A 26,797-nucleotide genomic window follows, 5' to 3' on the forward strand; every position below is an offset into this window, starting at 1 on the left:
GGTCTTGTCCTACCCTCTCTAGGCTTTCCTGTCATCTTCTCTGTAATAGGAGAAGACTGGGCTTAAATCATCACAAAAGTTTTTTTCAGGATCAAAAAAGGTAGAAGTCTACCTTTGGTTAGATTCCTGAAATTAGCATATATATAGGGAATTAAGTTTCAATTTTCACTTTAAAGCCAAGGTAGCCCAAATTCAATGTTTTTTAAAATTAGAAGGATTGAAGCTTGATCTTTAGGGGTTTGGGGCAAAATACACTATAACCAAAAGGGTAGCTGACTTTTGTAAACTTTACTATAGCTTCTAATTATTATTGAACCCCATTTAGACCAACAGAGATATTTTATAGATGAAGATATGGATATTAGAGACAGCTCAGGGCCTGCACTCACCCGTCTAGTACATTTTCCACAGCTCTGCACTGCTTCCCAGGGTCCAAATGAGACGTATTTCCATGTACTTTTTTTTTTAATATAAATTTATTTACTTATTTATTTATTTATTTATTTATTTATTTATGGCTGCGTTGGGTCTTTGTTGCTGCGCGCGGGCTTTCTCTAGTTGTGGCGAGCGGGGGCTACTCTATTGTGGTGTGCAGATTTCTCATTGCGGTGGCTTCTCTTGTTGCAGAGCATGGGCTCTAGGTGTGTGGGCTTCAGTAGTTGTGGCACACGGGCTCAGTAGTTGTGGCTCGTGGGCTCTTGAAGCACAGACGTCAGTAGCTGTGGCGCACGGGCTTAGTTGCTCCGCAGTATGTGGGATCTTCCCGGACCAGGGATCGAACCCCTGTCCCCTTGCATTGGCAGGCGGATTCTTAACCACTGTGCCACCAAGGAAGTCCCTCCATGTACTTTTTCAAGAGAAGCTTTATAGCTAGATCACCACTGGCCACGCACTATCCCTGTGGTAGTTAACTTTCTTCCTAGTATTTCTAGGGTCAGACCTAATTTGTAGAAGAATTGGTTGTGGCGTCAGCATTCAGTTATTATCCTTTCATTGTTGAAAAGGACGCTAATAATTTGTTAGCAAATATATCATGTACTGTTCTAAGCCCTTCATGTGTATTACTTCATTTTGCCCAACTGTGCTGTAGTAAGATAGAGATAATAGCAACTGAAGCCCAGAGAAGTGAAATAATCTACCCAAGGTCAAATAGTGAATTGCACAGTCGGGATTTGAATGGAGTCGGCTCAGTACCTGTGCTGTTCAGTGTCAGGCTGCTCCAGCTCCTGTACATTTCAAGGGTCTGTTGCAACCTTTCAACAAAGAGAGGCTCACTGATGACATTTGAAAGCAAACCTCATCATGGAACTAACCCATGTTACCCAGACCCTTGGATTTCTCAGCTTTGTACTCAATCCAGCTTTTAATAGTAGCGTTTTCTAGGGTAACTCTAAAAATGAGGGCTTTAGACATAAAGACTGCATATTATTTGATTCTGTTTATATGAAATGTCCAGAATGGTCAAATCTATAGAGATAGAAAGCAAATATGTGATAGGGGCTGGGGGAATGGGGAGTGATAAGTGACTACTAATGGGTATGGGGTTTTTCGGGGGAAGTGATGAAAATGTTCTAAAACCGATTGTGGTGATGGTTGTGCAATTCTGCATATACTTAAAACTGTTCAATTGTTCACTTGAAAGGGGTGTGTTATATAGTATATAGCTCAATCAGATAGTTAAAAATAAGGGGAAAAGGAGGACTTCCTCTGTTATATTTAGTTCATGTTATTTATTTTTTAAAAATATTTATTTATTTGGCCGTGCCAGGTCTTAGTTGCAGTGTGCGGGATCTTTAATTGCAGCATGTGAACTCTTAGTTGTGGCATGCGGGCTCTAGTTCCCTGACCAGGGATTGAACCCAGGCCGCCTGTATTGGGAGCACGGAGTCCTAGCCACTGGACCACCAGGGAAGTCCCTATTTAGTTCATTTTAAATTGAAGTTTTTAAATGAGGATTGATGAAAACAGGAAGACTCATCTTTCTTTTATGGTTTATAAACAGGACCGTGAAGACCGAGTTGATTACGTAACCCAGCATTTGAAATGTCTTACGTTGACCTGACAGTAATAATTTAACATGTGTTTGAAGACATTGACTTATATGATAAAAACATTTTAAATATTATAGCATCTGATTACTAAAAGTAATTTTATATCCGTTCCTGATGAAAATCCCCCAAATATGTAATATTGTTTAGTCAGTAGAATAATTTCAGGACAGAAACATCTGACTTGCTCTATCCAGTCCATCTCATCCGTTCTGCTGTCTCAGAGAATAATGGGTTATTTTGACTGGATTTGAATTTATGATTAGAGAGGTTTTGCAAGGCTATATTGTCTGAACTATTTTGTCTGCATTTAATTCATTCTAGAGTTATTCATTAATCTTTTTTAAAAAGTTATTTCTAGTTTTAGGTCGTGCTACCTCTTAATAGTTACAGGTCTTTTAAGTTTAGTATTCCTTTCTATAAAGAAGTATTTTATTTTGCCCTAAGTGTTCATGTTGAAGCGTCTGCAGTAGTTTCCTAGTGCCGGTGTTCTGGGATTTGGTGAACTGATACACAAGCTCAGAGCATCATCATGTTTCACAGTAGTGTGTGTTTTGCACATAATCAGTCATTCGTTCATCAAGTAGTTATGAGTGTCATCGTGTGCCAGGAGATTGCCGTGACCCAAATGGACCCCCAGCCTTGCCCTTGGAGAGCTGAGCTCTGGTGGAGGAAGCCTGGCGGTGCTAATCTTGTAAGATTGTTCTCACCTGGCCATCTTGCTGCCTCTTTGTCCTGATGGGTACCCTCATCTGCATCTTTTGTCACCTCTCAGGCCTTACTTAAGGACATTGAGCAGCAGTGCACAGCTATCAAATCACTAGGTTTTGTGCCAAGGGGTGGTAATGTTCTCCATGCCAGATTTTGTTAGTGAGTGGTTGGTCTTTTAATGAGCCTGGCAAAAAAGATCCTATAAATATCCACAATCACCTTGCTGAATTGGATATGGTTTAACCACCAGTGACTTCATATGTATCTCTCTGTGTCATTAACTTTGATAAATAAACTAACCAAAGCACTACTTAGTTTCCTGTTGTTGCTATCATCTTCAAAAGTCTAAATAAACCCCTGGGTTACCAAGGTATTGTATGTATTCTGAATATGCTGGTTTCATTTATGTCTGAATTGTGATGAATATGCCTTATTTAAATGAAGTATATACTTTCCCTAGAAAATGCTGATTAAATCAAATCTTACTAATTTGATTTCCATCAAATCCATGCCACTTTAACTTGCCTTAATTTAGAGAAAACAGAATTATTAAAGGGGAAAGAAGTGTGAGTTCAGCAGTCTCCCCTTTTTATCACTCTGCCTGGCTGCCTCTTAACTGTCTTTAAAAATTAAGAAATGTGGAAATTTGAAGCGTGTTGCACAATTAGTAAACATTAAGTTTTCTCCCATGACAGTCTGAAGGCTAGGAATAAAAATTCCGGGAACATGTGTGGTGTCTTCTGCTGAGCTCCCCCTTCTCTGTTCCTCCACGGTTCCCTGCACCTTCATCGGAGCTCTTTCCCATGAGCTGTGTTGTGGTTGATCCTTCGTGTGTCTCATTCCCACCGGAGACTACGAGGGAAATAGGGCCTGTCAAGCGTACTCCTGTTTGTTCTCAATTGCAATATGTTTGAAATTGCATACAATTCCGTTGATATTGAATGTTGTCTTTCTTGGTAGAGTTTCCAGTATGGCCTCTGCACCGACTTCTAAATATAATTCACACTCCTTGGAGAATGAGTCTATTAAGAGGGTAAGTTGAGTTTTCAGATTTATCTGTACCTCTTTCTCTCATTTCTTCTTTCGTATTTGAATATTAGGTGCTCATTCTGGGTTTCTTGAATTATTAATTTCATTATTTATTCACATAATGTAAATTCTGTGATACATGTGGTTTTATTAACCCACCTTGTTCAGTAAAAGACTGATTACCTTATGTGTGTTCAGTGAGGTTTGTTTGTAAATCCTTTCACATAACTTCATTTTTGAGAACCTCTGACTTGTGAACTACTTCCAGTGTTTCATTTAAGATACTAGGCAATCTCTTGCCCCTGAAAGCTTTCTGAAGGAGAGATTGGAAGCCAGGGCCCGCTGAACAGGCTGTTAACACCTTCCTAAATATTGGTGTTATTTTCTAATTATGAGGATAAAAGAGTTATAGGACCAAAACAAATACAACATTAACAGAAAATGGTTCCAGGTGTCAAGGAGAAATTGCGTAATTAGAGGGAGATATTGGAACAACTATTGGAAAGAAGGAATTTTAAATAAGCTTTGTTCATGGCCCTTTAAGCCTTTTGATACAGATTACCGACTATCCACCAGAGAGGTTCATTTACACATCCACAAGCAGTGTAGAGAGATACCCAAGCAATCAGAAGGGAGCCAACTAGTGTCTTTTAATTTGTATTTCCTTGAGTACTAACAAGGGTACCTTTTTTTTGTTTGTTTTTTTTTTAAAGGTGTGTTTCTTGTCCATTTGTAATTCTTTTGTGAAGTGGCTGTCTGTGTCCTTTGCCTATTTGTGTTTGGGGGTGTTTGGGGGATCCTTTTCTGTTGATTTATAAGCGTTCTTTATAAATTATGACGATCAACTCTTTATAATATATATTATTCTTTATAATACATATAATAACATATAAGACTTTTTCCTAGTTAGCCTTTTATTTATGGTGTTTGGATTTTGAAATACACATCATCAGTCTTTTCTTACATTTTCTGCTTTTGGTGTCGTGTTTGTAAGGACCTTTTCATCCCCAAATTATAAAAGTCTTATTGTATTTTAGTATTATTATGGTACAAGGATCAGTTCTAAACACAAGAGTAACTTCAAGAAGGTAATTGTAAGTCCTTGTGTAACGTTACTCTACTGTGAAAGTACATCTTCTGTTAATCCCATGTTTTCCTGTGTTAATCAGACATTTGTTTCCCTTATGTTGTGGCTGAATTACGCTTTCTTCTCCTGACCCAGAGCTGTGGTATTTAAAGGCTGTATGAATATTAAATTTGCTCGTTATACTTGTTTTTAGTTTGAGGCAGTGTTAAAGGAGGATGATAATTTCTTTCCAGTCTTATCGTTTATATAAAACGTGTGGTTTTTGCTCCTCATTGAAGAAGCCATTCCTGGCTGGGAACAGTTTGCCTTACCCTCCGATTTATGAAATGCTTAGCTTACAAGCACTAAAACATATTGAAAATTAGCTAGGAATTTTCATTTTGTACCTGAATAAAAAGACTAAAACCATTAAAAATCCAGCAGAGCCCCCCCTCTTTGACAGCTTATCCCTCACCTAAATACACAAGCCGCATTTCTCTTGTTTCAGAATACTTTACATTTGCATAGCCCTTGGTAATTCTCAGAAGTGTGCTTGTGCAGTTTGTTTCACTTAATATTCACGAAACTCCTTTGAGGCAAGGATTACTAGCTTCGTACATGAAATAATTGCAGCGTGACTTTGGAAAACAACTAGAAAAAAATGAATGAAAAACAGCAGTGAAAAAACCTTTTGCCCAAACAGACATCCAAGTCACGTGGCAAATGAGCCTCTCAGAGCTCACCTTCACTTCTAGTGGCTAATACTTTGCCTGCCTGGCAGAGCGGCTGCGGTGATTGAATGAGGACCATGCATGGGGATACCTGTAAAGCCAGGAGGCCTAGAGACGTAGTAAAGTCACATGAAGAATTTGTGTGTAGATAGTTCCCAAGGCCCCTGTTGGCTCAAAAGTTCAATGACAGGCCACCCCGTCCTCTTATCTTGTCACCTACATGAAGAAAGATCTTAATAAAATAGGAAACCCAGTGTGTAGTGACTGTTATTTCCTGGTGTCGTGAGAAGATGCTGTAATTACTGTTGCTCAGTTAAGGCCCCATTGAAATCAAGTTTTCATTCCTTCTCTCAACAAAATAGGACTAAATATTTAATATGAAAAAAAAAAGCTGCCACAGTATATGTGTATCTATAGAATACACTTAATATTTACTTTTTATCACTTTCCTGAACACTGTTAACTGTAAAGTGCTTGAAGGGGTGTTTAATTAATATCATTGAAAAGCGTGCTAATGTTATTTACAGACTGAAAGTTAACACAGCTAATGAATGTTGAATGCTAAGTTGTATTTTTTAGTCGTTTTGATTTTCTGTGCCAATTTTCTATAATGGTCACTATTTCTCTAATTTTTTTCTTTGAAAACGATATTTCTGTTTGGTTGCTTAAAATCCTGTGCAAACGTAATGTCATTACTCCTGATGGCGCCATTTTGTTTCCAGACTTCTAGGGATGGAGTTAATCGGGATATCGGTGAGGCTCTTCCTCGACTTCCAGGAGAAACCCGCATCACTGGTAAGGAGCCTGTGAAGTTAGGATTTTTGTACATTGATGAGAGGTCCGGCAGGACCAAGTGGCTTCAATCCCACTGACTCTTTAGAAGTTACATTTCTTGATCAAAGAGTTCTCTCAAGAGCTTCATGCTCTCCAGGATAGTGATATTTTTCTTCTCTGTACCAAAGACAGAATTATTTTGGAAAAAAAATGTGGATTATCTCTCGAAAGTCTCTTATTGGAGCTATAAGCTCTCATGGTTTGAGGTGATAAGAACAAAATGGTATTAAGGTTTTCCAGTCTATGATGTATGCTTTAAAATGCCTCAACTTGGAGGCTTAAAGTCCAAGTATTCTCTTCTTTGAAATATAGGAGACCACAGTGGTTTAAAATACCTTTCATTTGCCAGATAGCCGAAGTTAGTTATGTTGATGTAACATTCTGATTGTTGACTTACTTTCTTCATTATAAATTCATATTACGAGGAAGGTATCTACTTTGGAAAGACTAGATCGTTCTGGCTTAAGAATCCAGAAGCACCTGACAGCTTCTAAGCGAAGTGCTCATGTTGTGGGCATTCACATTTTTTATTAGAGTCGACGCCCCCCTCTCAGATTCCCATTTGGTGATGATACAGTTACCATTGTTTCAGAGAACCTTTCGTTTTATTGACTAAGATCTCGGTTGTTTAGCTTAAATGGCCGAAAGCATGGTGCTAATCAGATTAAGGTCATAGACGTGGTACCTGTGTGAATGAGTTAGCCATGCACCATGAGAAACTATTCCATGTCCACGGACTTGCACACGTGATCCTAGTCTTGAAAAGGAAACTGATGGCGTGTGTCCATCCCAATTTCTGGATAAGAACAAAGAGGATAGCTTACTTTTGATGGTCTTCATATATAAAGTTTTGGTGCTCTGTATCAGTGCCAGAACCTTCACTGAGGTAGTAACTGACTGAATGAGCATGAAGTAGCCTTACTGGGTATTCTTCATTTAGCACCTGAGGAGAAAGGGATTTCAAAATTACTATGAATAAATAAATAGATAAATAAACAAATAAACAAATGCCATTAACACATTCAAGGACATCCTTGAAAGATAAGACAAAGATATATTTTATTATAACAACTCAACTCTCCTGATTTAGTTTCTCCTTTTGTTTGATTCTACCAAAGATGTACTAATTTCTTGGCCATCTGTTTCATCTTACTTAATATGTGAAATGAATCTAGCTCCACTCTTCTCTGGCCTATTAAAAGAGAAAGAATAGACTATCTAAACATTTCTACTGCTGACGTTCATTTATTAAAAACATCATGATGTTTTGTGTGATTAGAGGTTTGGCAGACCTCAAAGCCGATCTGGTGGTGAGTCCGTGAGACTGTCCTACATGAATTGCCATCCTCTGGTTGAAGTCTGCAGTTCACGAGTTACCTTGACAACCACCTGAGGGTAGCAGCGTCAGTACCCTCTTTCACTTCTGCTCTCCAGCTGTTATCACCTTGTCCCTAGGTAGTGGCAGCCCCATTCGACCTAGCATGGTAATGTAGAAGCATTGCCAGTGCTTGCTTTAGGCCTTTTCAGTGACCTTTTTTCCAAATTGTAGTTATTCTTAGCCAAATAGTTTATATTAAATTAGTGCCATTTGTTGTGTATCTTGGTATATATTTCCATTATTTTAGGGTACTTTTTTTATCTTAATAGACAAAGAAGTTATTTACATATGTCCTTTCAATGGCCCCATTAAGGGAAGAGTTTACATCACAAATTATCGTCTTTATTTAAGAAGTTTGGAAATGGTAAGTAGAATCTAAGACCATAAAGATGACCCTAACTGTTAAAGATAATGCTAAACTGTTTCTCTTCTACCTTGCAAGATTGACTGTGGATCAGATTAACATGGGGGTATATTTGCTTCTCAACTCTTAATTTTTGGCTTATGCAAAGCTCATTTCACACTAACACCTGTATATGTAGGAATAGAGTGAATTAAAATAAGTTTTGTCCTTGATGATCTGGGGAGGGGAGTTTTGTAACTGTACCCATTTGCTAGTTTGGAGAAGTTAGTTAGGTGTAGAACAGTGGTTCTTTACCAGAAGCACCGATGAGAACCACTTGCGGCGCTTAGCAGCCACTACAGATGCCATGATGTACTGCATCCGAATGTTCAGGCTTGTGGTCCAGGCACAGCGGTCATTTTTTAAAACACCACAGATGAGGATGCTGATCTGTGTGAATCTGATGTGAATCCCTTGTTAAGGCCCACTGCTCTAGAACTTTCCAAGTGTTCAATTACAGAACACCAGGTAGCAGTTTAGAACTAGGATGACTATGGTGTGGCTTAGTGCTACTCTACCTTTTCATTCCACGGCCATAAGATGTTTGCCATGGTATTTCAAGGAATGTTCCATTGATGGAACAATGTGATGGAGACGAGATGCTCCAGAAGGGAAAGAATGAATGAACAGCTGCTGAGGCTGTCCCAGAAGGGCCTGTGGTGGATGTGGTGGGTTGCTGTTGCCCAGGCCAGCCTGAAGGGGCAGCTGTATTTTGATGGGCTGGACCGAGGAGGGATAAATAGGTCCGGGGCACGTGGAAGAGGAGCCCAACATCAGCTTAAACGCAGGAGATGTTGAGAGTGTTGGGGGAATCTAGCTTTTGTTTTACTGCTTTTGCCTCAGAATTTCTTCAGGACAGTTCTAATCTAGATTAGTTTGCACCTTTTGATTTTTAAAAAATTATGTTCATCTTTGTGTCCAAATTCTGAAAAATGCTGTTTATTACTTTTATTGCCTTAGCTGTGGGAGCCCACTTCTGTAGTGTTCCTAGACCCCCATGGTCCTGAGATGGGGCATTTTATTTATGTGACTCTCTTCAGGCTTCTAAGCAAGACTGGAGCTGAACAAATGTTTTAGTTTTCCAGAATGTGAAAGAAGATTCTGGAAATTAACAGAACAGTGAGCTGGATGTCAACCATTGGCAACAGTTGGCAACAATTGTAGAATTTATCATTTGAACAGATGATTACGTACCCAGGAAAGAAAGAAACCCGTTGGGAGTATTATTGACAGACTGTGTAACTGGTATCAAGCCTTTAACTTGGAAGGGGGTTAAAGGGAAGGGGAAGGGGTTTGAAGTAGTCTTAATCGGCTAAGATACTGGAGTGAAACTGCTAATGTAAAATTTAGTGTAGATAACATTTACTTCATAAAAACCAGTTGTATTGGTGAAGGATGGAAGAGGTCTGTCTTTACAGGGGCTCAAGCTTATTTGATCCAGTAGTTGGATGGGATTGGTTAAAAAGTTAACATACCTGTAGGCTGAACTAACAAAAGTATAATATAACATTATATAATATTATATTATACTATACTGTACTGTACAATATAATATGGCCAGCCAAAGTGAGACTCATTCTGTACAGCTTCCAAGTGTCAAATTGGGACACACTGAGAGATTTTATGCTAATATATGCGAGAATCGTCAAAAATCGAATTAGAGCAAGTTGTTGACCAGCCACACATGCCCGGTTCCATTTCGTGCTGTCACTGGTGATGAACTGGGGAAATTATTTAAACTGCGGTGCCGTGACAAGATTGTGTCTGTTCTGTGATCTCAACTGTGGAAACCAAACAAAAACTATCTGTTGAAAAGAGACCAGAAAGAAGTACACCAAAAGGTTTAGTACTTGCGATAGTTGGACGGTGGAATTATGTATGCTTTTGTTTTCCTCCTCCCACTTGGCGTGAGCATACATTACTTTTGTAATTGGGCGAGCACTTGGCCAGCTTTATTTATTTCGTTTTCATACGGCACTCCAGAGGCCAGGGATTAGCGCGGAGTGGGTGAATAAAATGCCCATTTGACACTGACTGCTAATCTTTTTCTTCTTCCACCAAGTGTTACATAAATATTTTGACCGAGTGGCCACATCGTTTAGTCCAAGTTTAAAAACAAGCAGCTAATGGCAGAAAACATCATATAAAGCAAGCCCTTTGGGTGGTTATGCAGAAGCCTCAAAACATAGTCACTATAGTGTATCTCAAAGTCCTAAATAAGAACATTAATTGTGGATTCTGCTGCAAAATGTGAATGTCTCTCATGTGTTTGACAAAGAGCCGCCATCTCACTGGCCTTTTGAAGCGGACACCTGTGTGGTTCAGGTATGTAAACACTGCAGTGGGAGCACGGCCTGCCTCGGGAGTCAGCTGTCCTGTTTCGTCAGGTGTCAAGGGCAGGTTGCCTGCCCCCGATGTCCCGGGCAGTAGACGCACCGTGGTCTTTGGACTGTCACGTGGCCTTCTTCCCCTGGGCGTCCTTTGGGGTCTCCCCCCTCCACTCTGAGCAGCATACTTCGCAGTCTGAAAACTCTTGTTGGATCCGCATTGCCCGCAGCGTAAAATCCACTTTCCTTCGTGTGGCAGAAAAATCCTTCTGACTTCCCTTGCCTCGACTCACACCGCTTCTCCCTGTGCTGTTGTCCAGCTGCACAAAGCCCCGGCCCTCTTCCCAGAACCTGAGGCCCTTCTGGGCTGTTTTCACTGTGCCTGGATGCCCTCTCGTCCCTCAGAACCCACCTCAAAAATCACGTCCTCCCTGGAGGCTTCGCCAGCTTCCGCCGAAGGCCTCACTCCTTCTCTGTGTTCGTGTCCCCATGTTCACACTTACCGCTGGGAAACCTCCCCTGCCCACGGGCTCTAAAGGTCCCAAACCCCTCCCCCTCCTCCTCTCCCCCTTTCATGTTTATTTGTTTCTCCTGAGCACTTGCCACTGCCTCCTATTTTGTATATTTCACTGCTTTGCCTCGTTCCCGTCTGTCCGAGGCCGGGGATGCTTTGTGTCTGGTCGCCGCCAAGCCGTGAGGCCGAGGATGGAGCGTGGCGCCTGGCAGGGAAGGAATTCAGCCGTATTTATTTGTCACGCTCTCTGGCCTTCACTAGTGGCGAGACCTGGTGGTCCCGAACACCACCGTTGCGTTTGGCGTTGAGAAATCCCATAGCCGCCTTTTGACCTTGAGGGGTTTGGCTTGCGTTCGATCTCGTGACTCCAGTGGGGCTATTTAGGCCTTTAATACTCTGTCATCTGTGGACTCCCCGGTGGCAAGACCGCTTCCAGTTTCCCTCGCAGGAATACTTCGGGCTCAGGCGCTGTGGTGGGTGAGGAAGACAGATTAACCCTTTTGTTCATTCACGCGGCCGTATCCTTATCCCAGAGACACTCACTGAGCACCCGGGTGAGTCTGCCACGGTGCCGGGTGCGTGACACGGAGACGAGCAGGTGTGGTGTCGTGTGGCAGAGCCCACAGCGGGTGCATCGTGCCATGAGGTTACAAGGGAGAGGCGGGTTAGCTATATGCTGAGTCACAGAATGCCTTGTAGACGAGGTGATGTTCGAACCAAGTCTCGAAGAAGGGGGACCATTTCCCGGACAGGAGGGAGAGAGGGAGGAGGCTCTATAGGGCGCTTTTGCACGTTGCGGGTCCGGTGCTATGGAGGGGCCTGTGTACTGCGGCAGGGGCGGAGGCATGTGCTGGAACGGGAGTGTGGAGGGGAAGCGAGCAGACGAAGCTGGAAGCCTAGCCAGCCTCTAGCATGTCATCAGTCACCATTCAGCAGTGTGCGTGTCACGTGGGGAACGACACATGCGTTTCAGGAAGGGAAGTCGGGTCGCAGCGTGTGTGACAGATTGGGGGAGGGGGAGACTGGAGGCGGGGAGACCATCCAGGAAGTTATCTCTGTTTTCCAGGCGAGCAGGTCCTAATCAAGCCCACGTTGCAGTAGAAAGGAGGGAACAGCCGTGAGCCAGGCAGGAGGATCTGGGTGGCATTTGGACTTGGGAGTCGGCAGTGATCACCCCTGTGGTTCTGGGCTTGAGTGGTTGCAGCCGCTCCCATTCGTGGGAATAGACATCACAGGAGAAGGAGTGGGTTGGAGCTGAGCCCCCGGGGGACAAGTCTGAATGTGCAGACTTACAGCTGCGTGAGTGCGAAGTGGAAATGGCTCAGGAGCCATTGGAAACACGAGTCTGAAGCTGCTGAAGTGATGAGCGTACGGGTGTCCGTAACAGCCGGGTCTAGCCACAGGGTTACCTGGGGGGACCAAACGGCCAACAGAGATGCGGCTGCGGAGGGAGCCTCGGGGGGCCCGGCTCTCTGGGGCGGGGAGGGGAAGAAGCCGCAGTCAGAGCAGAGGGCAGGCTTGTAAGACAAGGCTTTGGTGGAAGTGGGGAGAAGAGCGAAATCTCTAGAAGGAAGGCAGTGGACAAGGGAGTGAAATGTTGCAAGGGTCAGTGAGATAAAGAAGGAACAGAGGCCCCGGAGGGTGGCTATGGGGAGGTCGCTGGGAGCCCCGGCGAGAACAGAGGCTGTGGAGACGGTCCCTCTCTTGCTCCTGCTTCCACTCCCCCTTCCACTCCCTGGTGGAAGCTTCTCCAGCTCCCGGGCCCTCAGCACACTTCTCTCTATTCATTCTCCCCACGGCTTCCTCCACTTCCCGGCTGCACTCGCTTCTCTCCAGTTAGCGTTGTGTGTCAGCAAAGCTCCTTAGAGCCTGCCGAGCTCTTGCCCACGCACTCAGCCCATCTGACGGCAGCTGCCGGGCAAAGCAGCCGCCGCCCGGCCCCTTCCCTAGTCCCCCCAGCCCGGTCCTGGTTTTCTAGCACCGACCTTTCTTCGGGCCCCAGCTTCTCCTTTCTCACTACCGGCTGGGGATCCCTTGACTTTCCACCTGGCATCCCAGGTGCACGGCCGAGCCAAAACTCTCCTGCTTTTTCTCCCTGCCACTTCCTTCTTTGGGTGTTCTTGCTTCTCTAGATGGTGCTACTCTTCTTCTAGTCACCGTGGAGTCACCTCCTCCCCCCTCCTCCGTTCTCCTCTGCAGTCTTCATTGTCCCATCCCTGCCGGCGTCTTCTCCCCACTGCGTTCTCTCTGGCTCCCACAGACATTCTTACAGACATTCTCCCTGCCCCCCACTTGGAAACTCTCAGTGGCTCCTTTCCTCCCTCATTTCAGATTCCTCAGTGTTCTTGGTCCTCTGCAGCTCAGCCCTGAGTCGCCTCCCCACCTCTCTCCTCTATGCACCCCGCATGCTGGCACAGGTGGCCTACTCACTGTTCCCTACACCGGCCCTCCGCTTCTCTGCCCTGGCTGTTTTCTCCACTAGAACTCATACATATTCATCCCCACCCATCTCTGCCATTCACACCCCCACTTTTTTAAAAATTATTTTGAAATATTTAACATTGATAGTTTGTAAAGAATAACATAAACACCTGTGGATCTACCCCCCAAGCTGAAGAAATCCTTTCCCCCCTCCCCATCAGTGGTAGATACCATCTGAAAGTTCCTAGGTCTCACTCCCGGTCATTCCACAAACCCCTCTTTAAAAATAGGCTGGAGTTCCGGAGATGCACATATGAGCAGATGATAACCCTTAGCACTGCCGGTGGAATGAGCAGCGTGTCGTGTGTACACTTTTCATTATCTGACAGTCGGAAACAGTACGTTCTTCCTGGATTAAATTCAAGGAGAAATTTGTCATTAGGGTTTCCTCTAAGAGATAGGACCGTAGTGCTTTCATTCTTTAGGCAGAGTATTACCTAAAGATTCTTGAATACCATTCAAGACCCTCTTTAAGGACAGAACACATGTTAACTTTTACTGGGTAAAGGTATTTCTGGGAGTGACTAGCATGATGGGGTCTGTTGACTTTGCTTTTTGATGATTTACCAGCGCGGAGACAGGACTTGGAGAATCAAGGTGGATGGATGGCCCTCGTTTCTGCCTCTCAAATATCTGGTTCCGAAATGAGCATTGGGCAGGTGCGAGGTACTGTACCACCCAAGAGCTGGCATCTGACACGAGTGGCAGACCTGTATTGCCTTCCACTTTATCACAAGCATGAACAAAAAGGGTTCCTATAGTATTTTTCTTTTCAAAAAAATACGTTGGAAACTTTTCAACATTGTCCTTTTTTAGTTCCTTCCGTCTAATGGAGTTAGCACCTTTTTTCATTTTAAAAGAGGTGAAATAATGCTAAAAAGACTATAATAATAAAACATCCTAGAGTGTCTGTAAGTAGGAGTGTCAGTGGGAACGTAGGATCCGTACTCTAGGTTTTCTTTTAAATTTCAGTCTTAAATCGTCTCTTTATTTTGCTGCTGCAAAATGACTGAGATCTTCAGGTTAAAACAGTCCCTGCTGATACCCCAGGTCCCCTTGCCCCTTGTTGCCATCCATTCCCAATTTGCCAGTCACCAAGCTCGAGAGGCTGTGCGCTACTGAGCCCTCCTGTTGAAAGTCACACAGTGGATTTAAGTGATGATTTAGCTCCACTACAAGTTCGGGCTTTCAGACCTCAGAAAGGGGCTCGTGGCTGCTTTGGCAATTCTCTCCATCTCAGATCGACTTCTCATCACATTCCCCACCACGCCAGTGACAGACCCCTCTGAGCTCCTTTGCAGACCTCATCTCTTGCTTTGTTGCAAAGTTAAAAGTCATCCTCGCTGAGCTCCCATAAATTCCTTTCCTCCTCCTCTGCCATCTCAGAGGAAGGAACTAGATGTCTTCTTTTACAAAGTGAGCCTTTCTGCTTCGAGTCCCTCTGGAGCCCTAGTGCCCCACCGGTTACTCTGTGTCTTACGTGTGTCGTTTTCATTGGCTCCCCAGCCCGCAGACCTGCTCAAGTCTCTTTAAAACACCTTCTTGCATCCCTGCTACCCTGATACTACAATACCATCCTCTTTCTTCCCCTTCCTTGCTAGACTTTTTTTTTTTTTAATTTATTTATTATTTACGTTTTGTCTGTGTTGGGACTTTGTTGCTGCGCGCGGGCTTTCTCTAGTTGCGGCGAGCGGGGGCTACTCTTCGTTGCGGTGCGCAGGCTTCTCATTGTGGTAGCTTGTCTTGTTGCGGAGCACGAGCTCTAGGTGCGCGGGCTTCACTGGCTGTGGCACGTGGGCTCAGTAGTTGTGGCTCACGGGCTCTAGAGCGCAGGCTCGGTAGTTGTGGTGCACGGGCTTAGTTGCTCCGCAGCATATGGGATCTTCCCGTACCAGGGCTGTCACCCGTGTCCCCTGCACTGGCAGGCGGTTCTTAACCACTGCGCCACCAGGGAAGCCCTCAGCCTCTTTTTTTTTTTTCCTCTAAGAGTGGAATGTGATGTTGTGGAAAAAAAGCGTGAGTTTTGATATATATATTACCTATGTGGTCTTTCACAAGTTACTTATTCTCTCTCAGACTCAGTTCCTCATCTATAAAACAGACATACAGTATCTACTTTTTCGGATTGCTTTAAGGCTAAGAGGAGCTGAATATAAAATGCCAAGTTTACATAAATGTTGTATTATTATTCAACCAAAAATCTACCATTCATTAGGTATACATATATACAAGCTAAATATGGAATGGAAATAACATTAAATTATGTTCACAAAAAAATAGAAGAAGGCCTGAAACAAAATGGGAGAAAAACAGATAAGGAAAAAAGTGGGAAAGAAAATATTATTCAAAAAAAAAGTGAGGCACTGGAAGGGCAGTGGTGCCTCTGAGAGAAGAAATGGAGATACTAAGGGGCTCATGGAAAGAGGTGGGAAAGAGACAAAGAATATGAAGGTTATCCTCTCCCTATTCCATCTCCATTTCCCCCAGACCACTACATTACACTTCTGAGGACACAAAGGTTTCATGCTTTGAGCAAAAAAAAATTTTTTTAACTAAAAATACTCTAAAACACTGTATTCACAGATTGATTTTCATGAGTCTTTCTGTAAACTATGAGCTTCAGAAATCTGACCTATCACACATGGTAACATTAAAAAATGAGTCCACACACGCTGCTTCTGCTTCCGGACTGTTAACTCCGTCACCTCTCATGGCCTGGCTCATGCGCCCTGTTAAAGCTCCTCTCTGGCTGCTCAGTTCTGTAGACCTTGGTAGACTCTCAGCTCTTTTACCTTCTCTGCAGTGATCAGTCGGTATTGCTGCTTACTGCCACTTTCTTTGTCCTTTTCTCCATGCGTCCTTTTGCCTTTATTGCAGTTCATTTCTCCTTCCCACCCCCTAAATGTCTATCTCCCCTGTCCTTACCCTCTTCTTTCTCACTTGTCAGTTGCTTTCCAACTCTATAGCGCCAGACCCGACCTTTCATTCTTTATTCACTATTTGAGAGCCTGCTGTGTGCCAAGCACCATGCCAGGCACTGGGATAGAGTGGCACGCACAACAGACACGGTGTCGCCCTCATGAAGCTTTAGGTTCCGGTGGGACTGACAGACATGAATCAGATAATCACACCAGGGTGTAACAACAGGCTATGCTAAGTGTTGCCTGGGAGCGGCACAGGAGGGCAGTCGTTTGAGGAGCCTGGGAAATTGTCCTGAGAAAATGATGCTTGACTCATGGTCTGAAGAATGAATAGCAGTTCCCTAGATGCTTGGCGTGGACTGGGTCGGAGACAGTAAGCTGAGAGAGCAGCACAGGAGAGGAGCTGGGACCAGAGGGAGCATGAAAAAGTGATGGTGTGGCTGGGTTGGGGGTTGGGAGAACAGCAAGGGCTGAGCAGGAGAGTTGGGTAGTGGCCAGATGACCTAGGCCTTGTAGACCCCGTTAAGGATTTAGGTTTTTAGAGTTGAGCAATGAAAAGCTTTGGAAATGGTTTAAGCAGAGGGATGGTAGCATCAGATTTACTTCTGTAGAAGATGACCTGGGCTGCTGTGCGGTGGGCAGATTGTAAGGGAGCAGAAGTAGATGCAAAGAGACCCCTGTGTCTATTCCAGTGGCCCAGAGAAGTTGCTGGTAGAATTGGAGAGAGGCGGACAGATTCAAGATGGATTTAAGAAGTAAACATGGAGATTGGATTAAGCCTAGTGGAAAAGGGAATGTCAAGGATGACTTGTAGGTTTCCAGCTTTTGTCACTGGACGGATGGAGTGCTAGCCACTGAGATAGGAAGATACAGTTTGGAGAGAGAAACATCATGTGCTTAGTTCTGGGCATTTTGAGTTTGAGGGGCCTTTGGGATCTTCCACTTCTGCATTTCCAGCTGCCTCCTGGATATCTGTACTTGATTATCAGTCAAACGCAGGGTGTTTATTTTAATTTTTTTTCACTTTATTATTTTTTTTTTCTATTTTTTTAAAACATCTTTATTGGAGTATAATTGCTTTACCATGGTGTGTTAGTTTCTGCTTTATAACAAAGTGAATCAGTTATACATATACATATGTTCCCATATCTCTTCCCTCTTGCGTCTCCCTCCCACCCTCCCCATCCCACCACTCTAGGTCATCACAAAGCACCGAGCTGATCTCCCTGTGCTATGCGGCTGCGTCCCACTAGCTACCTATTTTACGTTTGGTAGTGTATATATGTCCATGCCACTCTCTCACTTCGTCCCAGCTTACCCTTCCCCCTCCCCGTGTCCTCAAGTCTGTTCTCTAGTAGGTCTGTGTCTTTATTCCCGTCCTGCCCCTACATTCTTCATGACCATTTTTTTTTTAATTCGGGTCCCACCCCTTTCTATTTATTTATTTATTTATTTTGGCTGTGTTGGGTCTTCGTTTCTGTGCGAGGGCTTTCTCCAGTTGCGGCAAGCGGAGGCCACTCTTCATCGTGGTGCGCGGGCCTCTCACTATCGCGGCCTCTCTTGTTGCGGAGCACAGGCTCCAGACGCGCAGGCTCAGTAGTTGTGGCTCACGGGTCTAGTTGCTCCGCGGCATGTGGGATCCTCCCAGACCAGGGCTCGAACCCGTGTCCCCTGCATTGGCAGGCAGATTCTCAACCACTGCGCCACCAGGGAAGCCTCTTTTTTTTTTTTTTTTTTTTTTTTTTTAGATTCCAAACCCAGTGTGTCTAAAATTCACAATGTTAATCTTTCTCCAAAACCCCCTCCTATGCCCTTCATGTCTCTTGGTGGGACCACCGTTGTCCCAGACACTTGGGTCTGCCTCTGTGATTCTTCCCTATGGCTCACCTCCTTCTTTTGCTTTCCACCGCGGACACTCTCCACTTTCAGATCCTCCTGGTGATCCTCTCACTTGCACTGAAACATTAGCTTCCAGGACTGCAGGGAATGGGTGGACCCTCCCTGTGCTGGTGCGGAGCGCTCAGCGCTGCCGGATGCATGTGCATACGGCAGCATTACGTCATTGCAGTCCTCTGCCCAGGACACGTTTCCCAGATCCCAGTCACCCTGATTCAAGCCCTGGGGTACTCCCCAGGGGATTCCCTTGCCACCTGATCTTAAACCTGGCCCATTTGGTTTTGTTTTTGTTTTTTTAAAATAAAATTCCCATGCTTTCCCACACGTGTAGCCACTGTCACTGTTACCTGTTTTTGGAAGGCCAGTCTCCAGCTGCTGTTATTCCACCCTTTAAGGATCATCTTTAACATTGCCATCACAGCAGAACCATCCTGTGACCCCATCAGTAAGAAATCGTCCTGCCCTCTGACCTCCCGTTCCACTTCATCTGGAGTTTTTTAAATGGCTCTTGGCACTTACAACCTAGCATTGTGGCTATTTGGGTACATGTGTCTCATTTCCCAGACTGGGCCTTGAGCTCTGTGAGGGCAGCACCTACATCTTATTTCTCTCCGTGGTCCCTAGCATCCAGTAGTTTCTGTTACTCAGTATGCACTCGAGAGAGAAGGCAAATGATTGCATCTTTTAAGCTGTTACATTTATTTCTCAGCTATTTTAGATACGTACAGGTACAGAGGAATAGATTTTGAGTTAGAATGGACCTTTGGGAATCCTTAAATATTTAATGATACTTAGATAGTGATGACTCAGGTTTCTAGAGAGTAAAGCTAATTTTCCTATTCCTGGATCTTCCAGTTGGGCTTGCTGGGTTATCTGATCTTGAACCTGTCATTCGGGGAGAACGTGGCAGGTTAGCCTCATTAGACTCTGGGTGCCTTTGGTCAGGAGCCGGCTGGTTCTCCTCGGTGTCCCATTTTCTGGTATGTGTTGGGTCAGGGTAATCAGAGCTATAGGAATTTTCTCGCTGCAGGGACGAAGAACAGTAAGGTCTCACTCACTTCTAATCCTTCTGCTTTTTAAATTTGCATTCTTGCTTCCATCTTGATATTAGGATATCAGACTTTCATTTATTGTCTACTCTGTATTTTTAGGTACAAGTTTGATATTTAGGAGTACAGTTGAATTGACACTCGTAAATTTCAATATAATCTAAGCATAGTAGCAGACTGCTTGATAGTATTTTATTATTATTATTATTTTTATTTATTTTTGGCTGCATTGGGTCTTCGTTGCTGCACGCGGGCTTTCTCTAGCTGTGGCGAGCGGGGGCTGCTCTTCGTTGCAGTATGCGGGCTTCTTATTGTGGTGGCTTCTCTTGTTGCAGAGCGCGGGCTCTAGGTGTGCGGGCCTCAGTAGTTGCGGCATGCAGGCTCAGCAGTTGTGGCTCGTGGGCTCTAGAGCGCAGGCTCAGTAGTTGTGGTGCACGGGCTTAGTTGCTCCGCGGCATGTGGGATCCTCCTGGACCAGGACTCGAACCCGTGTCCCCTGCATTGGCAGGCAGATTCTTAACCACTGTGCCACCAGGGAAGCCTGATAGTATTTTTTTTAATATCTTTTTTTTTTTTTTAATTTTGTCTGCACTGGGTCTTGATTGTGGCCTGCGGGCTTCTCTAGTTGTGGCACGTGGGCTCTAGAGCACGCGAGCTCAGTAGTTGCAGCACGCAGGCTTAGTTGCCCTGCAGCATGTGGGATCTTACCCAGGGATCGAACCAGGGATCAAACCTGCATCTCCTGCGTTGGAAGGTGGATTCTTAACCATTGGACCACCAGGGAAGTCCCTTGATAGTATGTTTTTAATAACTAGATTATATTGAGAAGTAAATACATTATAATATTCAGCTACATATGTAGATGGTTACTGAGTAGTGTCTTTAATCTCTAAGCATTTGGAATTCAGTCATGGAGTGAGGGGTCTCACCGCACGGCGCCAGCTAAAAGATGCCTCCTCATAGGTACAAACAGAAAGCCCTGCAACTACTTGCTACAGCGTACTGATCCACTATACTTGCAGAGCACAGTTATGTCTTTCACATACTAAGATAGTCTTTGCTATAATAATAATAATAATAATAACTTGCATTGTTATCTAGCTACCATGTACTGGGCACCATGCCAGTTACTTTAAGTCCATTATCTCTAATCATGCCTATTTTACAGGTAAATGTGGCTGAGAGGTACAGTAGCTTGCCAAAGTCATCCAGTTAATAAATGTCAGAACTCAGATTGGAAGCAATTTTGTCCAACTTTAGAGTTTGTGCTCTTTTCTCTTCACCACGATAGCCATACTCTCACACTTTTTAAACTTTATTTTGAAATAATTATGTACTCTCAAGAACTTGGAAAAATAGTTCAGAGAGTTCCTGGGTACCCATCACCCCGCTTCTCTAATAACTGCACTGCTTTGTCAAAACCAGGACATCGAATGGCACAGTATAGTTAACTAAGACTCTGTACTTGACTTTCACCAGTTTTTGCATGCACTCATTTTTGGCGTGTTTTTGCATACAGTTCAGTGACATCTGCTGCCATGTGTGAATTCATGTCACCACCACCACCAGTCAAAATATGTGACTCTTCTCTTGCTACAGAACTCCCTTTGTAGCCTTTATGCCCCCTTTATAGCCACGCCCTCCTTCCGTTCAGCCCCGGCAGCCACTTCTGTGTTCTCCAGCTCTAAAACTTTGTCATTTCAAGAATGATATAAACGGAACCATACAGCACCTTTTGAGATTGGCTTTATCCGCTCAGCATGATGCCCTTAAGATTCTTCCGGGTCGTTGCGGGTATCCATAGTTCATTCATTTTTGTGGCTGAGCAGTATCCCATGGCATGGATACACCACAGTCTTATACTTTTTAAATTTCTAGAACACCCATGAGCTATATTTATATTTTGTGAAGAGATGCTTAGTTTGTTGTATTGTGTTTTAAAGAGAAGCATTTAAACTAAAAGAATAAATTAACTTTATTTGTATTCCCCCCAGAGGACATCTTTTAAAGAACAAAAACTCAGTAAGCAGCTTTTAAAATATTTGTTAGCAAAGTCATCTAACAGAGCATTAAAGAAGATATTGGCTTAAAAAATGTGTGTAGCCCTTTCTATCTCTGTCCATATGAATATATATTTTACATTATTGTCGTCACAGTGTATTTTGTATGCTGCTTTTTTGCACTTAAACTTATTTTTCCATGTACCATAATTATTTTAGTAGCTGCGTGCTTATTGCATCAAGTTGACTGACTAATTTTCTTCGCCCCAATGACCACCTCTGGCTCTATCGAGCATCTTCACGCATGTAGCTTTTCCTCCTGTTGCTCCACAGCTGTAAGATAAGGTCTTAGGAGTGCAATTATGGAGTCAAAGGGTAGGACCATTTTTATGGTTCTTTTGATATGTGTTCCCAGACCTTGGCTTGAATCTCAACCCTTCCCTGTAGTTACTAAGCCAGTTACCGAAGCTTTTTAAAGCTTTGGTTGCAACATCAGGAAATGGGAATACTTCACCTGTGTCCAGAATGGTTGTGAGGACGATACACGCAAAGGCCTTTTGTGGTACCCAGCACAGATGATGTATTCCGAACACAGCAGCCGCTGTTATCTTGGTGTGACGATCTCGGTACGACTTTACTGACGTTATTCCGTCCTTCGTGCCAGCAGCCCTCTGGACCCCTTGCGTCCAGCGTGGGGTAAGGAGCTATGGAGAAGCATTGTATGCCCTCAGGCCTTCTCCTTTGGGAAGAGCACCCATGCCTAAGATAGGCACCGCTTCCCGATGTTTGGCTTCCAGTGGGGGAATACAGATGTGGAAGTTCACGGCAGTGAGACTTGAAGCAGGTGGTGTAACACCAGTCCGAACTGAGTGCTGCAGAACTGCAGAGGAGGGAGTGGTCAACTCTGTCTGATCTAATGGGAAGCGGGGCGTCGTTGGAGAATGTTAGTAGTTGGGAAAGTCAGATCATCCTAGGCAAAGGGAACACCGTGCACAGAGCCCCTAGGCCTGAGTGTAGACAAAATGTTTGGAGAATGGTGAAGGCATCTACTTAGTTGTAGCATAGAACGTTGTGGGACAGCAGCCCACAGAGACAGGTTGGGAGCAGCGTCCCGGGGCCTTCGAGTTGTGTACCTAGGAGTTCAGGCTTTATTCTGCAGGCAGTGCAGAATGGCACACGTTTGGGGATGGATTTTGGTTGCATAACTGACTGTTATCATGCTTGATTTTTCATGTGTGATCGCTGTCATGTTTTTACTCATAAAAGGTGGTAAAAGGGCCAAGGTAAAAATGCCCCGAAAGCACATGGGTTTTTAAAAAATATGTGTTTGATGTTTTAATTGTACTGACAGAAATATTGACTTGTGTCTTTTTGTCCATTACAGGATTCTGCTCTAATACTTGATGTTCCTCTGGGTGTGATCTCAAGAATTGAAAAAATGGGAGGCGCCACAAGTAGAGGAGAGAATTCCTATGGGCTAGATATTACTTGTAAAGTAAGAGATTCAGTACTTTCTTACGGGAAAATAGGCACGTTAGCGTTGAATGATAAGTAAAAAGTGAATGTGGGTTTAAAAGAAAAATCAAAGACCCTTGTTTATCTGAGGCCCTGGTGTGGTTCTCCCTTCATGATCAAGCGTTCCAGAACCTCCTGGGGAAAGAGTTCCTATGAAAGGGACCTGCTGTCGTCCTTAAGTGTGAGAACCCGAGCCAGTCGATTGGTTTGCTTGACTGACTAGGAAGAAAAGTTCATAAATCACATTTCACACTTTTTTGTTTTTGCACAAGTCTGCTCCTGGTGTTCCTTCGTGTGATGTGTTTCCAGCCAGACACCTTCACATCGTAACAGGAAGGAGAAATACAGGAGATTTTTCCCTCTGTGAAGAGTCTGTGTTCTTACCTCTCACAGCCCCTCCCACTTTTGCTTAGATGGTGTTCAGAGATGGTGGCCTCCTGTTATGTTTCAGCATGGGAAACAGCAGAGATTTAGTGATAGTAACGTTCAGCCAGTTATAATAGTAATTGTTCACTGAGCATCTCTGTTGGTCCAAACAGGTACTAGGGGCTTTGCATTAAATCCTCAGGGCAGTCCTCTGAGACGGACAGTGGTGTCCCCATTGTATAGATGGGGAGCCTGAGGCTAAGAAGAGTTCGGTAACTTAGCTAAGATTACCCAACAGATGGCAAAGTTGGAATCCAAATCCGGTGAGATAATCATTTTGCAAACGACAGAATAAACCTTCTTGCAAGAAAACTTCCTTCTCAGATATTCTGTATCGGAAGATTACAGTGCCCAGTCCTAGAAAGAGCTAGAAGGGGTTTGGAGGTCATCTGTCCCAGTGGTTCCCACAGCTAAATATGCATGAAGGGAACCTGGGAAGCCCTCTTTGGGTTGACAAAGGTAAAGCTTTGGGTTCTACCCCAAATCCCCAGATAATCTCTGAAGGCTGGGTCCCAGAGGCTGGGACTCTTTCAAGTATCTGACCATCAATCTAGTGCAGGGGTCAGCAGACTTTTCCTGCCAAGGGCCAGAAAGCAAATATTTTAGGCTTTGTGGGCCAGCAAGATCTCTGTCATATGTTCTTCTTTGCGTTTTGTTTTTTCTCAACCCTTTTAAAATATAAAAAACAATCTTAGCTTGAAGACCACACCAAGACTGACCTGGGCTGAAACTTGCTGACCCCTGGCCAATCCGAGTCCTTCATTCTGTGGATGGGAAATGAGGCATTTGCTCAACGGGCTTCCTTGCCTATGGGTCCCCGAGGAGCTGATGCAGGAGTCAGAATCCCACCCCAAGTCTCCTTTTCCTGGTCTTGTGCACTGTAATTTCTTAAAGCCCATCTCCTGTACTTTTGTTTGGATTATGAAGATGATACTTTTTTTGTCTCCAGTTTGTACAAGGTCAAGACTAGTACACTCTATCAGAAAGCAAAGGATTTTGTCACGATGAGACTTGAAATTCTCCTTCACTCCCCATCTTGGCTTGTTTTTGTTGTTTTTGGTTGAATCCAAGCTCCCTTAATGCCTTATCTATAATCCCAGCTACTGTCTACCCTTTTGGGCCTAGAAATGTGGGGATTTACTTTTAAGGAAGGTTTTGCATTTTGCATAAAAGAACCCATGGGAGGAGAGTGTTATATTACAGCACTCCAGGGAAAAGGAGGTTCTGATGATTTCAAAGTGACTTTCATTCTAAGCAAGTGGAAAAAAATCCTATTTGTTGCCTTATCAATGGGAAAAACTTGTATTTAAATGTTAATCCCCCCAAATTAATAACACAAAGCACACTCTTACCCTTTGACTGTTTACTCTAAGAACAAAGGTCTTGGGAACAGCTGGGCAGGCATAATTCTCAAATGTTGCATATGTATGTTTCTTGGAATTAATGTCAAGCCCAAAGACAACGAATGGCCTAGAACAGTGTTATAGCACAACCTTTTAACTCAGTTATCTCCCTGGAAACACGGATGTTGAGAGTCGAATTCCGTTTTCTCAGGAACAGACCTGAAGGTGACAGAAAGGGAATCTGCTGCAGTGGGACGGAGACTCGCCTCCTGTCTCCCGTAGGTCCCCTTTCATCTGCAGGCAGTAACCGCAGTACAACTGTGCTGCTCCACCGAAACAAGAACGTAGAACCCCTACAAATTTGACTCCACCAGGTCCGTACATGGGGATTTCTGCTTGCCAGTGGCAACTTGCACATGATGGATAGAAGTCCCAGTGGTTGTCATCTAGCAACCGAGGAGAAGGTAGCTCCGAATATATGAATTCTTACCCGCCAGGCCCCATGCCATCCCCTGCTGACAACTCAGAGCTTAAAAAAAAAAGGCAGAGCCAAACCATCCCACCCGGGCTGTTGCAACAGGGGTGTGTTTACTCATTTGTTATCACGAGGCTTGGCTCAGCGCCCAGTGCCCCAATTGCTAAACGCCAGGGGTCTGACTGCAAGATTCTTCTACCAAGAGGCTCTTTCCCAGGTGTCCTTCCCTGATGGGTCAGGCTCTAGGAGACCAGGTGCAACTTACGGCTCCGTATATGCTCATATTTCTGTTACAGATTTGGTGATCTGCCACCTGTGAGTCATTTGCCTTTTCCACTGCGTTTTTCTTGTTGGCAAGACAAGGTAGTGATTCTTTCTGTCCTTTGATTACATCTGAATCAGATGGCCACACGAAGTCGCTTCAGTCACTTGTACTTTGGCACATCGAAAATAGTGGTTTGAATCACTGATGGACCAGGATAAATATTTATCTAGAAATGGTCTAGTTTCTGGTTGAGTGGTTAAGAGCATGATGTTACAGAGTTATCATCGGAACCAAGGCTGGTCGGAAGAAAATCCTTCGTACGTCTGTGAGCCTTGGGGATACTCAGCTAGCTGGTGCTGTACTCGGGGTTCGTTGCAAACCCCTTGAAAGCACGTCATCTGATTGAAATGATTTTTTTTCCTTCTACTTGACTAGTGCTTTGCATCATGAGACAACAACTGGTATCCCAGTGTTCTTGGAATATGTCGTGAATCAGTTTTTGGATGTTATTAAGTTACGTGCTTTTAAAAAAGAAAGCATGGAATCCTGGCGCTGGCGAGGCCCAGTAGATGCCATCTGTATGCAGAGAGACCGGTTTTGGGTCGTTGATGAGGGGTCTGAGAGCCTGTTGCCTTACACTCCCTTCACTCCCCTTTGCATTTTGGGATGTGTATGGCAAGGCCTTTGCTGCTCCTACATGTTGAAGACTTAGGAAGCTTCAAGAATGCTGTTGAGATAACAAATGAAAAAGCACTTGGAAAAATATGAAGATGGTGACATCCGAGAGGGCAGGGGCTGGATCTGTCTCACTCCTGAGGTGTTGAAAGTGCAATGCAGAAGGTAACAGCCATCACTCAGCCACAGCACCATGAGTGATTTAAGAGACAACCTCAAAAACTGCCAGCTTTGAAAATAAGTTAGAATGTTATATCTTTTGTTGTGTAATACAAATTGATATTTAAGGGAGATTATTTTATTTGAATTCAGTTTAAAAGAAGGTTTTCCTGCTTCTTAAAGAGATATGTATTGGAAACTATCCTTAAAATTTGGTTTTGAGCATTAATTCTTAGTTCCTAGAAGCATAGTCACTCCTCCTATGGGGCACCTTAATGTGGTCTTTATAGAAGTCTGTGAAAGTAAAATTGTTTAGTAAAAAATGTATTATATTACTTGTATTAGAGCTTAAAATGCCAGTCATTTCCTAACTTTTAAAAGGGAGACTTTAAAGTTAAAAGCATGAGGGGAGAGGGAGGGAGAGAGCTTCTGTATTTTAATGACATGTTTGACAATTTTGAAATGATATTTTATGGCAGATACACATTTGAAAAGTCCTAAGAATAAAATACCGTTTTATAATTAAAATACCTCGGAAACCAGTCAGAGTA

The 26,797-nt window shown here is 43.8% G+C and overlaps 1 protein-coding gene across 4 annotated transcripts in view; it reads left to right on the plus strand.

Moving 5' to 3' along the window:
• The window catches only part of MTM1 (myotubularin 1), a 97,094-nt gene that overhangs the window by 18,945 nt on the left and 51,352 nt on the right, over positions 1 to 26,797 (plus strand). For 3 of the 4 annotated variants that reach the window (XM_057538816.1, XM_057538815.1, XM_007178958.2), the window contains exons 2-5: positions 3,720 to 3,792; positions 6,308 to 6,380; positions 8,067 to 8,161; positions 22,773 to 22,883. In XM_057538816.1, coding sequence (XP_057394799.1) covers positions 3,730 to 3,792; positions 6,308 to 6,380; positions 8,067 to 8,161; positions 22,773 to 22,883 — 342 coding nt within the window. In that variant the 5' untranslated portion in view covers positions 3,720 to 3,729. The remainder of the gene's footprint in view (positions 1 to 3,719; positions 3,793 to 6,307; positions 6,381 to 8,066; positions 8,162 to 22,772; positions 22,884 to 26,797) is intronic. The other variant, XM_057538817.1, reaches the window with a different exon arrangement.

Source organism: Balaenoptera acutorostrata, chromosome X (genome assembly GCF_949987535.1).
Source record: "Balaenoptera acutorostrata chromosome X, mBalAcu1.1, whole genome shotgun sequence".
Lineage (NCBI taxonomy): Eukaryota > Metazoa > Chordata > Mammalia > Artiodactyla > Balaenopteridae > Balaenoptera > Balaenoptera acutorostrata.